The sequence below is a fragment of the Eschrichtius robustus genome, chromosome 11 (genome assembly GCF_028021215.1).
Source record: "Eschrichtius robustus isolate mEscRob2 chromosome 11, mEscRob2.pri, whole genome shotgun sequence".
Classification (NCBI taxonomy): Eukaryota; Metazoa; Chordata; class Mammalia; order Artiodactyla; family Eschrichtiidae; genus Eschrichtius; species Eschrichtius robustus.
This window is the reverse complement of record NC_090834.1, coordinates 75,114,708-75,128,028: the sequence shown is the minus strand read 5'-3', so window position 1 is coordinate 75,128,028 and position 13,321 is coordinate 75,114,708. Positions and strand designations below refer to the sequence as shown.

At 58.8% G+C, this 13,321-nt stretch overlaps 1 protein-coding gene across 1 annotated transcript in view; it reads right to left on the bottom strand.

Annotated features, from left to right (window-relative positions):
- The window catches only part of KCNC1 (potassium voltage-gated channel subfamily C member 1), a 43,231-nt gene extending 32,300 nt beyond the window's left edge, over window positions 1–10,931 (bottom strand). Inside the window, exon 1 of the mRNA XM_068555290.1 lies at window positions 10,362–10,931. Within this exon, the coding sequence (XP_068411391.1) occupies window positions 10,362–10,931 (570 nt within the window). The remainder of the gene's footprint in view (window positions 1–10,361) is intronic.
- Window positions 10,932–13,321: the final 2,390 nt, after the last annotated feature.

Below are 13,321 nucleotides of genomic sequence, written 5' to 3'. Positions count from 1 at the left end.
ATGTTGCCAACACCAGGTAGCCAGGAAGTGGGGACCAGCCCTGAAGCTCAGGCACTTTCTACTGAGCACATGACTGAGGCTTTAAGCAGGGGGATTTGGGACAAAACGCATCCTAGGCCTTCGAGGGGAAGAGTCTGTATTGAAAACCACTAACTAATGACTAGAACTTCCCACAAACACAGCTGACAGAGGAAAGAGGATAATGAGAGGGGAAAGGGGAGGGAAGGAGGTGGACGGAGAAGGAGTTGGGGAGGGAGAGGGAGAGGAAGGAAATGAACTTGGCTGGCCTTCAGGAGAAACAGAGTACCAAGGGAAGTCAGATGTGGGCATTAGGCTGGACCAAGTGGACCTGGGAACTCGGTGTCCCTGCAACATCACCATCCTAAGAGCTGTGCGTCCTGGTTTTCGAAAATAGTTTCTCAGCCTCTGAGCTCTGGCTGTGGGTAGTGGTTGGGCTGATGCAGAGTGAAGCAGGAGTTTGGAGAGATGGAAGGGCCAGGATGTGAAGAGCCTTGTCTGGCCCTGGGTGGTGACAGCGGCAATTGGGACACTGCCCTGACTGCGGTTTGCCCCCCTCGTCCTGATTAGAGCACTCCAGCTCTCCTATCACTGCCTCAGCCTCTGCCTCTCCATCACTGCTCCAGGCTTGGGGGGATGGAGGAATTGTGTTCCCAGGTGAGGCGAAGAAGGGTAGGATCAGCCAGTAATAGGCTCAAAGGCATCATGCCAATGTCTGACCTAGGTCTTGAACTCTGGCATCCTTATCCATTCTCTCAATGATTACGTATTTAGCATCCACTATGTGCCAGGCCCTGTTCTAGGTGCCAAGCACAGAACAATGGGTAAAAGAGACAAAAGTCCCTGCCCTCTTGGAGCTTATATTCTAGTGAGGGAAATATACAATAAACAAGGTAAATGAGTAGAATATAGTTCGATGGTGTTAAATGCCAAGGAGAAAACGGGAAAGCACAAAATGGGGGAAGGGAATGCAAGGGTGCAATCTGAGAGGATGACATCTGAGTCCAGGCCTGAAGGAGGCAAGGGAGTAAATAGTGAGGGGAAAGGCTCCAGGTGGAAAGCAGGGCAAGAGGACAGGTCCTGAGGCAGAAGCACAAGCACTGTGCTGGCGGAAAACCAAGGAGGCCAGAACGAGCTGAGTAGGAGAGCGGCAGGAGAGCAGAGGGAGAGGTGGGGTGCGGGCAGCTCGTGTGGAGCCTTATAACCCTCGTAGGGACCAGGGCTTCTCCCCCAGTGAGACCAGAAGCCAGAACGAGCAGAGCACAGCGGTGGCCAGATCTGACGAGTGTTTTACCAGGAGGGCCCTGGCTACCCTGTGCAGAAGGCGTGGGCAAGGGCAGAAGCAGGGGGGACAGTTCACAGTAATCCAGGGGAGAGAAGATGGTGGCTTCAGCCAGGAAGGTAGCAGTGGAGGTGATGTGATGGGGCCGGGTTCTGGCTAGGCTTTCAACACAGAGACTACAGGATTTGCTGATGCGCGAGAAAAAGAGCGGAATCAAGGATGGTGTCGAGGTTTTTGGTCTGACCACCCAGGTGGATGCGGCTGTCATTTACTGAGCTGGGGCCTCACCCCCCAGGCACATCACCCTGATGTCAATGTCTTGGGCGCGAGGAAAGATCAGAATCACCCGTGAAGCTCTGTCAACCCGCACGCGCCCATCCAGGCCTCTCTGTGTCCTGATACTTCCCTTCCACTGGGAACTGTTTCCTGCCTCAGCACTTCTCAGAATCTGATGTGCGTATGATTCATCTGGGGATCTTGTTAAAATGCAGATTCTGAATCAGTAGATCTGGGGGGGGCGGGGCTGGGGCCTGAAACTCTTCATTTCTAACAAGTGCCCAGGTGATGCGGATGCTGTCGGTCAGAGGACCACACTGAGTAGCACGAGCCCCGTCCCAGACCCCACGGCAAGTCCTCCCTCTCGAGTATCAGCTTCTCCGGGGAGTGGAGTAAGCATCCTGACCACCTCGTCCCAGATCTAAGAGTCGAATTCTCCAGGGACAGAGCCCAGGAGCCTGACCTTTTGAAGCATCCCAGGTAAACTGAGAGTCACCCATGGGTGGGAGTCCTCCAGCAAACACCCCTGCAGCCCCCATAGCAACTATTACAAACACCCCTACCCCAGCCCCGGCCCATCCAGCACAGCAGAAGCTCACTGCCCCCCTCTCTGCAGCGCCCCTACACCAGTGGACTTAGACCCCGCACTCTGCTCCAGCCCCTACCGCCTGGCATAGCCTCTCGTCTCTGAGTGCACCTTTCTGCAGCTCCTGAAGGGCAGCCAGCCAAGAGAAGGGCCTGGAGAAGAGGGCGGCAGGTGCCACCCCCTGGGCCTAAGCAAGCACACTGTAAAGAGGTGGTACCCCAGGGCTGTGGCACGAGAGGGCTGGATGAGTCTACATGCCCGATGGCTCACAGGGGCCCTGCGTCCGTGGCGACCCCTGGCAGGGCGGGATTACTATGCCTTAGATGAAGGAATGAGAGCAGGCTGAGGGAGCCTGAACGAATGTAGGAGGACGCTTCTGAGACCCCCATCCCTGGGCTCCTGCCCGCTTGGTACCGGGAGGGCTCGCATGTGCCCTGGAGAGGAGGTGGGCCGAGGACGTGGAAGGAGAAATAGGGAAGGACTAACCTGGCTCCCACAGCGCCTCCGGGGAGCTGAAGCCTGGAATTCTTAAACTCCCGGAGTGTCAGACTGGAGAAGGGACTTGGTGGTCACTTAGAAGCTCCTCTGTCTTTCACAGGGAGAGAAACTGCAGCCTGAAGGGGCGATGGAACTTGCCTACAGAAGCCTGGTTGGCTTAATGGCCTGGGTACAGATCTTGCTCTGGTGTAGTTGCCTGATACCTACAACTGGGGCCTTGCCTGTGGCCTCATCTCTCCATGTCCCTGGGTGGGTGCTAAGCCTGAGGGCCTGCCTGTCCCCAGCCACAGGCCCCCAGAGCTGACCCACTGACCTCCAGCTGGAATCATGCAAGCCTGGGGACTTCCTGTGCAACCCAGACCCCTCACTCCCAAAGGAGGTCAGTGAGGGCAGGAGCAGCCAGGCTAAGCATTAGGGACCTCGGGGGATGGGTTTTCATGTTCAGCAAGAACTAGAAAGGACACTGAGAGAGGGAATGGATGAGCAAAAACCTAGAGGTTGGAATAAGGGCTGAAGATGAGGAGGCCAGGGGGGAGCCTGGCAGAAGGGCGCAGCGGGGCGCACGGCCAGCTTCCAGAGCAGGAGGCCTGGAACGCCGAGCTGAGGAGGAGCCAGCATGCTCACCGCGCGGCACCTCGTGCATGTTCACTCCTGATCCTCCCAAGCCCCCTGCTGCTTGCCTGCAGGCCATATGGAGCCCCGAGGCCTGCACAGCAGGTGGGGGCAGTAGAGGCCCCTTCTGAAAACCCTCTTCTTGGGGGCTAGCAGAGCACCCTCTTACCCCACCAGGCTGGACCCTCACCTGCCATGGTTCAGGGGCCAGAACTCGCTGAGCAGGATTCCCAGACAGGTTTTTGGGGAAGAGTGTTTGGTGAGGGAGGACGGGATCCAGAAGGAAACCCGAGTCTGAGCCACAGGAAGCCACAGACCCCAGCATCCCTGGAACAGTGACAGGCGGCAGTACTGACTAGTGGTTATGGACAGAGCTCCGGGGTCAGGCAGACCCACAGCTGAATGCCGCTCCACCACTCGTGAGCTAAGTGACCTTGGAAACGTTACTTAACCTCTCTGAGCCTCAGCAGCCTCATCCGTGGCATTGGTGTGATAATAATGATACAGTTCCATGGGAGTTTGTATGAGAAGTAAATGAGAATATGTACATCAAACCCTTCAGGCTGTCCGACACATAGTAAGTGCTTTAGTAAACAGCGGCCATTAGCATTGTGACTCAAGAAAGGGAGGGGCTTCTGGAAAATCCTGCTTGGGGGATGATAACAGGATTTGGACCAAGTCTGGGTTGACTGGCTGAGGGAGGTCTTGACCAGCTGTACTGGGCCCTGGGAGGGGAGTGGGGAAGGGAGGAGGGAGGGCAGGTAACTGCAGATTCTCCCTCGCTCAAGGGAGGAAATCAGAGGCGTAAGTAAGGAGAACAGTGTGCCCAGGTAGGATTTGATATTCTTTTAAAACTGAGAGCCAAAAGAAATGCAAACGGCCAGGCCCTGGGCCAAGAGGCTTGGGGTGTGAGTTCGAGCCTCGCTGATGGGCTGTGTGGTCTTAAGTGTCTTCCCTGCTCTGAGCCTGTTCCTCCTCCACCGGATGAGGGCAGTGGCTAGAGGTGGCCTGGGAGTACCCAACAGTCCCATGCATGTGAAAGGTGGTCCCTCCCACACAAGTGGTTCCCCTGAACTAGGACCAGGCATCTAACTGTCCCTGGAGCCTCTCAGGCCCCCCTTTCCCTGGAGCCTGCACCCAGGGATGGGACACTCAGGCCAGGGGTGTGGCCAGGCTGGCCCGGGGGCTGATGGGAGACAGCGGCTTGACCTTTTGGTCCAGAGCAAATACACTGGTCATGAGACTGCTCAGAATAGCCGTATAACTATATTCAGCTGTCTTGGGAGGCCCCGAGATCCCTGGTCCAGGCAGCGGGCCCTGGAACAAGCCCCCACCAGCCACCCTCCCCCACCTCTGAGGAAACACGCCTCCCTCTCTGGGAGGCTCAAGCCAATCTCCTCCAAAGCTCTGGCAGATGCCAGAACGCCCAGAGTTAGGGAGCACAGACTCCTGCCCCCAGAGTGCCAGACTCCAGACACTCCCTGAGGTGTCATAAGGTGGGTGGGGTTCCCAGCCACGGAGCCAGGAGGTAGAGACATGGGTTTCTGAACCAGCCCCCCAAGTAACGTGTTCACATGTGACCTTGGATAAAGCACTCCTCATCCAGTTGAGGTCGATGGGCCTCAACATCCTCATGTGTCATGATAATACCTCCTATTATACTGAGTATGTAAGAAGCTTAGACTCTAGAGTGGGAGACAAACTGGAATCAAGCAAGGCTGCTAATGAACATTTTATTACAAACTAGATCGCTTCTCTGAAGGGAAGGACTCTGGTTCTGGACCCAGCCTGGGGGGTCCAGGAAGGCATTGCCAGGGAATTGATGTTTGAGGCGGGGTGTCAAGGATAAAGAGGGGCAAACCAGGAGGAAAGAGTGCTCCAGAGGGCACAGCATATGCAAAGGCCCCGAGGCTGGGAGATGTGGCGTGTGCAAGAAACTGAAATGAGGCCAGGATGACTGGAGCTCGGTGAGTGATGGACAGAGCCAGGCCAGAGGAGCCTAGAGAGGCAGGCAGGGCCTAAGGGCCACATTATGGGCCGGGGAAGCACCAAAGGGTTTTAAGCAGGCAAGGAGGTGAGCTGACAGATCTGTGAGTTGAAGAGGCCTCTGTGGTTGCCAAGTGGAGGAAGAAATGGAAGGGCCAGGGGCTGGAGGCGGGATAGCAGTCAGGAAGCTGCAGGAGAGGTGGGCCTGAGGGACACAATGGTGGCTGGAACCAGGATAGTGGACATGGAGACAGAGGGCAAAGGATGGAGTCTAGAGAGAGTCATGAAGTAAAAGGATAATCCAACCAATGGGAGTAATAACAGTAGCCAACATTTATTGAACACTTACTGCATGCCAGGCCCTGTGGCTTGGGGCTCTCCACCAAGATGCAGATAACTCAGTTACTCTTTCCATCAACCCTCTGGAACAGGTTCTATCATTATGCCCACTTTAGAGGTGAAGAGGCTGAAAGATTCTGACTAGAAGACACTTGGTTTGTGATTTTCATTACTGGGAGGGGAGCGGGTGGGGGGCTGGAGTACCATTCAAAGACACGAGGACACCTGTAAAAGCATCGTGGGAAGGAGAAAAACACTGAATGGGGGACACACTGTGGTGGGGAGCACTTGGGGTGGCAGGAGGGGAACACACCCAGCCCTTCTCCACTGCTCATGGGTCTCCTTCACATGTTACCATGACTCAGAGTGGTGCCCTGACCTGGGGGAGTGGGCTCTGAGGTGGGGGACAAGATGCTTGGGAAGTCCCTGATAGCATCTCCGTCCCCATTCCCTCTGTACGCCAAGCCAAGTCAAGAGCCCAGTGTCAGCTGGGACCCAAGGGAGGACCAGAAGTCTCTGGCTGGGCTCTGCATCCCAGCTTCCAGGTGAGATTCCTTCCCAGGGATTTGAGGAGGAAGAGGACTACATCAGGTCCCAGAAAGGTGAGGACAAGGCAGAGAGACAGAGACCTGGCATCAGAGGAGAGCTGAGCAATGAAGTAGATGGAGGTGGGGCTTCCCAAGTGTGCGGCCATTGGCTCTTCTTTGTCATTAGAAAGTCAAGGGACTTTGGGGGACAGATATCAACACACACACACACACACACACACACACACACACACACACACACAGAAGATACTCTCTGGCCTGCAGCGCAGGGACTGCCATTGGTGGTGTGTGACCTGACACAACAATGTTCCTGATGACAACATGAAAATCATAGATAAAAGCCAAGAGCCTCAGACCTGTGCTGGTCCCCGGGGAAGACAGGAGGGCAGGTTTCAAGCCAGGGCTGCCCCAGCACAGCCCTGCCTGCTCCCATACCTCCACAGCTTTGCATGCTAGCACTGCCGTCCCCTGCCATCGCCTGGCTGATTCCTACTTGCCCCTCAAAGCTTGTCCCAGTGTTGCCTCCTCTGGGGTAGTTCTTACTCTCATAGTCCCAGAAAGCCCCTTCAGCCCTTACTGCAAAGTGTCATCAACATCCTTTGCTTCTGTGTCTGGGACAACACCCCTCACCCCAGAAGACAAGCTGGGCTATCCTGTCCTGGCTCCCCTCCTCCCCCCTTACCCCCTTGGGCTGGGCGCCCAGGAAATCCTAGGAGAGAGGAGCCAGGGAACCCGCTGCTCCAGCTAGTACCGTCACTCCCGAAGAGCTCAGATGGGACCTTCCACCCCAGCCAAGTAGCCCCAATCTCCCAGGGCCACCGCTAAGGCCTGCAGAGGGGTGGCCTCACTGCCTGGCCTGTGCACCAACAACTGGCCTGAGCTAGAGCAGTATTCCCACTGAGGATGGGGAATGGGGGGAAAAACCGCTCACTAAGGCAGCTCAGGAGTCCCAGGAGATGGAGGCAGCAGGCAGGAGGCTGGTCTGGAGTTTCATCTTCCTCAAGGCACACACACCCAGGCGATGCAGGGCCTGTCTCACATACGAGCACACACAGCCACACTGACACCAGGTTCTCACACACAGCTTCCGTCTCACACACCCCTCACTACACACGGTCTCTGTCACACATCGGGCCCTCACCCCACACAGCCTCACACACAGATGGGCTCGTGCACACAGCCTCACATGCAAGGCGTCACAGTGTCATGCCTGCCACACACAGAAATACACTCACCTCAAGTCTCTTACACACCCCAAGAATCTCCCTCTCTCCCTCTCACACAAACACACACACAGCATCTCTCTTACACATACAGTCTCTCTCTCTCATATACGCACTCTCTCCCACGCAGTCTCATTCTCACACACGAAGTCCATCCCTCAAAACACACAGAATCTGTCTCTCTCACATTCACACAGAATTTCTCTGATACAGAGACTCACAGAATCTCTCTCACATAGTCTCAACACACACACACACACACACACACACACTCCCAGAGTCTCACTCATATGGTCTTTCTCACACGCATGAAGAACCTCTCACACCCACACAGAATCTCTCTTACACAGATTCTCACACATACAGCTTTTCTTTCATGCACATCTACAGTGTCAGACACAGGATTCTGGTCTCGAATCCAGAATAAACATTTAAATCCCCACCCACAAATCTGAGGCGGCTTGGGGCCTGCGTGGGGAGGGGTAAACAAAGGTGACAGCAGTGGCGGAGCAGAGATGGAGGGGGCAGGGTGGGCGGGCGGCCGGCTGGGCTCTGCGCAGATGCGCTGCAGAGAGGCAGCGCAATGCAGCTAGGCCAGCCGGGCGTGCAGCAGGAAGCCTGGGTTCTAATCCAGGCTCTGCCCTCAGTTCCTGCGTGCCCTTGGGCAGGCCCCAGTGTCCTCATCTGTCACCCAAGGGAGCTAGAACAACCCTGTGTGCCTACGGGGGAAGGAAGGTGGCACAGATAGGCTGTGGGACCATACCTTCTAACCCACCTCCACCCCCCCCACCTACTGCCCAGCTTCTCCCTCAGAATCTGCTCTTCAGTGGACACTGGAGAGAGCCAGGACTTTTCTGTAAGGTTTTGTACACCAGCAAGACCCCATTTATCCAACCCATTTATCTGCATGAGGTGACAGCCACCCCAAGGCAGAGGAACGGCCAGTGGGAGGAGATGGACAGGGCAGAGGGCTGGAACGTGCCCCACGTGACCCCTGCCTATCCTGAAGCTCAGGGGCACAGGCCAGAGCCCTAAAGCTGAGCCCAAGGAGAGGGGTGGGGGGACCCAGCCTCTTGCTGGGGAGCCCGAAAGCTGAGAGGACCCTATGGAAGTTGGGCCTACTCTGCTTCTGGGGCCAAAGGGGTGGTGGTTGTGGTGAGACGCTGTCCGAGGCCAAATGCAGGCTGAATGGGCAGCTGCTCTAACCCAGGCCTCTGCCCCGTGTGCCCCCCGCCCCACATGTGCCAGTTCAACCTCCCAGTCCCCTTCCTCCTGCCCCTCCCCACAGCTCAGCCATAGCCTCCAGTTACATAATCCCCTGGCTCTGGTGGCCTCTGTCAGGAGAGGGGAGGGGAGGGGAGACCTCCGAGCATCTCAGTCCACTCTGGAGATGGCAGGGAGCTGGGGGCCAGCTCGGTGGAGGATGGGGTCCCAGGAGATTTGGGTTCCAATCCTGCTTGGCCTCTAACTCCCCGGGTGACCTTGGGCAGGGTCCTCAAAACAGGGGGTTTAACTCTCCCCCTATTACTGTGCCCCCCCAAACACACACACACACACATCTGAGCTAAGATTTAATATATAAGACCTGCTGCCCCCTCCCTCAGATGCTAAAACATTGAGTGTTTTATCTCAGTAACACACCCACCAGGCCCGTGCCTACACACAGCCTTTCTCTGCCACGGACACTTCAGTGCCCACCCTCCAGTCCCCTTTCCCCACTGGAGTCAGCTGGGCAGACACTCCTGCCCCCTCCCCTGCCCGAACCTCCATCCCTGGGCTCCAGAGGGCAGGAGGCAAGGGATGTGGAGCAGTAAAGGAGAGCGGGGCAGCAGAGGCAGTGTTTGGACTGGTAGGGGGTTAGTGGGTAGCTCACACATGGGGGAGAGGCTCTGCTTTAAATTCCCAACTCTGACCCCTCCCCTCATGCCACAGGCTTGGTTCAGGCCCCTGAGGACAGAGCCCAGCAAAAGCAAGACGTGTCTTCCAGGGTAGGTGGCTGCTACTGGTGTCTCCCTTTGGGGCTCAATTAAAGCAGCAAGGACCCTTAGAATTTACCAGACCCCCTCTCCCATTTTATAGTTGAGGAAAGTGGTCAGAGAGGCCATCTGAGGGGCCAAGGTCGACAGCAGGGTGCTCTTTCTCCCTGGCAACAAGCTGCTGTCACTAAAGGGGAGTGGCTGATGAAGACACACCCACCTCTCACAAACCTTGTCCTCGCAGATCCCCCCGTAGACTCCTTCTCTGCCCCGACAGGTCCGAGAGGAAGCATAGGCAGAAGCCCAGTGGCCCTCTCAAGCACCCTCTCCTTTTGACAAGGCAGAAGGGCAGGCTCTGTTCCCAGGAGCAGGTCTCAGAGGGATCACATCCCCCTCCCCAGCTATCTACCAATTAATTAGCCATAAAGGTTCCCCCTTGACCATCTCCCCATGGCCTGAAGCTGCTCCCTGGGGAGGGGTGGTCTCTCTCAGGCAGCAGACCAGGTCTCAAGCCCTCTTCTGTGGGCCCTGGCTGGTTCCAGGTGGCCCTTACCTGGGAGAGAGGAAGGGCTCCAGCTTCCCTCCCCACACCAAAATCTAAAGGACAGTTCACACTTTCACCCTGTACACCTGCAGAGACGCAAATATGCACACACAGGCACTCCTGCACACTCAAACATACACACATGCTCACTCATTCCCACTACATACCTTACCCACCCAAATACACACCACCACACTTACATAAATATACACACACAATCTACTCATACACACAAACACACCCATTCATACTCACCCATACACATTAAATCTGGAATACAAACACAGACTTTACATATGTACAAAGCTAGTCACCCTTCAGGAGAGTCACTCTGTCGCTTACACACGCGCACAAACACCCCCCTTTCAGTTCTGACTCCCTAAGCACCGGTTTTCGAATCCACCCCTGCCCTCGCGAGGCAGAGGACCCTGACTTCCCCGCCCCGCTCTTCAGATGGGTAAGTTGTCACTTACCCGCGCGTAGCGGGATGAGTAGGGGTCCTCGAAGAGCGCCCAGATGCGCGGCTGCCAGCGGCGCCAGAAGCCGCCGGGCCGGCCGTCCGGGGAGTCGCTGAGTGCCAGGCGCTTGGTCATCTCCAACTCGTCCTCGCCGTCGCCTGAGTCGCCGGGGCCGTCGGCGTCCGCGTCGTCGGCGCTGTTGTCCAGGGGCGCGCCGCCGAAGCTGTCCAGCGCCTCCTCGGCGTCGCGGTGCTGGCGGTACGTCATCCAGCAGCAGGGCTCCACGTCGGTCTCGTCGATGCCCCAGAAGGCCAGCTCCTCCTCGTAGAGTGGCCCGCACACGTCGGCCGGGCAGTGCAGTTTGCCCGTGCGGTAGTAGTTCAGGATGTGCGCGAAGACGCCCGGGTGGCGGTCGAAAAAGAACTCGTCGGCGCGCGGGTCATAGTCGAAGTGGCTGTGGGCGTCGGGCTCTGCCAGCCAGGCGAGCCGCGTGCCGGGCAGCGTGCGCAGCGTCGAGCGGTACGTCTGGTGGCGCGTGCCGCCCACGTTGATCACGATGCGCTCGCTTTCGTCCCCTTGGCCCATCGCGGCGCCTCCTTAGGCATGGCGCGGCCCAGCGACACCCATGGGAGCGGCCGCCAGGGGGAGTTGGCGCCGGGGAGGGGGGCGCGCGACCTCCTCCCCCCTCCCCCCAGCCGTCGGGGAGACAGAGGACCGCGGCTCTGGCTACCCCCAGAGCGACTCAAGCCCCTCAGGGCGCTTTCTGTCGGGTACTGGTCCAAGGGCGTGTGCGCGGGATCCCCAGGGTCTCTAGGCGCCAGATGTGGGAGGGAGCTGGTCCGGCTGCGGAGGAGGCAGAGGAGGAAAGAAGGGAGGGAGAGAGGGAGGAGGAAGGGAGGAAGGGGGCGGCGGCGCTCAGCGGCGAGGCCCAGGAGGAGGGAAAAGAGGGTGGGGGGGCCGGGCTCCCGTCCCCATCTCAGCGGGAAAATGGAGAAATCGACACAAAGCTTTTGGGGGGAAGGTCAGCTGCTTCCAGGGCCGGTCAAAGACCAGCCCCTGGAAGGGGGAGGGGAGGGGAGGAGAGGGAGTCTGGAAATTCGCGCTCTGCTGTGAGGTGGTCGCCGCAGCGCGCTCTCGGCGCGGGGGAGATGGATGCCCGCTGCCTTCCTCCCTGCGTGGCCCGGCTGCGCAGGGCGGACTCCGGCCCCCTCCCTCTCCTTGCCTGGCTGCCTGCTCCCCCCCGGCGGCGGGCGCGCCCGCCCGCCCGCCCTCCTCGCTCCTTCTCCCCGCCTCTCGGAGGAGATGGCGGGCCCCCTGGGCAGGGGCACCAGGGTTGCTGCTCCGTGCTGCTGCTGCGGAGCGCTGCGCTCGGTGCGCTCCGGCTGGACCTGGGGCTCTCCGCTGGGCTGCGCTCCGACTCGGCTCCGGCGGCGGTGCTGAAGGGACAGCTCCGGGACTGTTGCGGAGCTCCGCGATTGTTGCGGAGCTCCGCGGGGCCGAGAAAGGGTTCTCCGGGCTGGGCTCCGTCTGCGGGGCCGGCGGGCACTGACTCCGGTGCCTCTGCGCCCTGCTTGGGGCAGGCTCTTGGCTGTGCCGGCCGAGGCGAGGGGTCCGTGGCGGTCGGACCGGGGAGGCGGGGGTGGCGGGTCCGGGCGCGGCGAGGCAAGGCTGGTGAGGCCGGGGAGGCGAGGCGCGGAGCGGCCGCCGCCGCCGCCGCCGCCGCCGCGACGCCGCTGCTGCCGGGGCTGCTGCTCGGCTAGCTGGCTCGCTTGCTCGCTCGCGCGGTCCGCGTCCAGCCCGCCGCTCTCCGGACACTGGCACACGGCGCGCGCAGCCGCACTCGCCCCCGGAGGGAGGCGCCGCGCTGGGTCCTAAAACGCCCTGATTCCGCGCCCCCCTCCCAGCCCCCGCGCGGAGCCCGGCCTCCCTCAACCCCGGCGCTGGGGGCGCCAGCCCGGCACCGATCCTGCGGCTCCGGGGGACCCGCCGACGCTCCGCCCCCGGGGAGCGCCACTCAGTGGGCGGGGGCTCCCGGAGACGTCTCAACCCGCGCCCCAGGGTCAGACTGAGGTGAGAAGGGCGTCGGTACCCGCCTCTGTCTTTCCAAACTAGGGACTGTCTGATTCCCTAGTGAAACAAGACACCCCTGATCGCTATCAGAGAAACCTCGACCAGGACCAGTATTGACCGCTCCAAGCAGCTGTTCAATACCGACCCTTGCAGGGAACCTGGAGCCCCCATGACGCTTCCATAGGTACCCTCTTGCATGGATTCCAAAATAACACACCCCGCCCTCCGCTATACACAGCACACACCTGTACTAGGTTGTGTTGTCCTCTAAGCCCTCTACTAAAACCCCAATAATCTTGGACCCCTATTAACCTCTTTCGACCCTTTTCTGACCCTGGGCCCTTCTTAACTCCAGGCTGACCCTAGTCTCCCATGAGTGCCACAGCTCTGCCATCCTGATCCCAGCTCACTGATCCTCCCACACTAGCCCAGGATCCTTAGCTGAGGATCCCTTGCGAAAAGGGCCTTCTGTCCGTAGAGGTCAGAAGAAGCAACGGCCTCTAGTGGTCGCGAACACTGACAGCCCCCCTTTCTCCGTAGGGCTTTAGCTGCCCTGAATGGGAAGCTGATGCTGTGTCTGGGGGCTGGATAGGAGCAGCCCCCTGCTGTGATTCCTGGCTTCACAGTTGATCCTGTGGTGGGAGTTGCAGTTTGGGCCTCCGAGGCTTCCTGGACCATGTTTGCTGGTGGTGCCTCAGTTTACTCAACCGAGCAATCACTCCTTCACTCCTTACTTGTTCCAGGCTCTGTCCCAGGCACAAGGGCACAAAAGACCCTGCCCTTCAGGGGCTCCAGGCAGTCAGGGAAATGGGCAGGTGGGTCTGGGCAAGGCTGGGGAGGTCAGGCCCAGCTCCAGGGGTGGCCGCACTTGGAAAGAGACTTATTGATCCAAACCAGCCCAATCG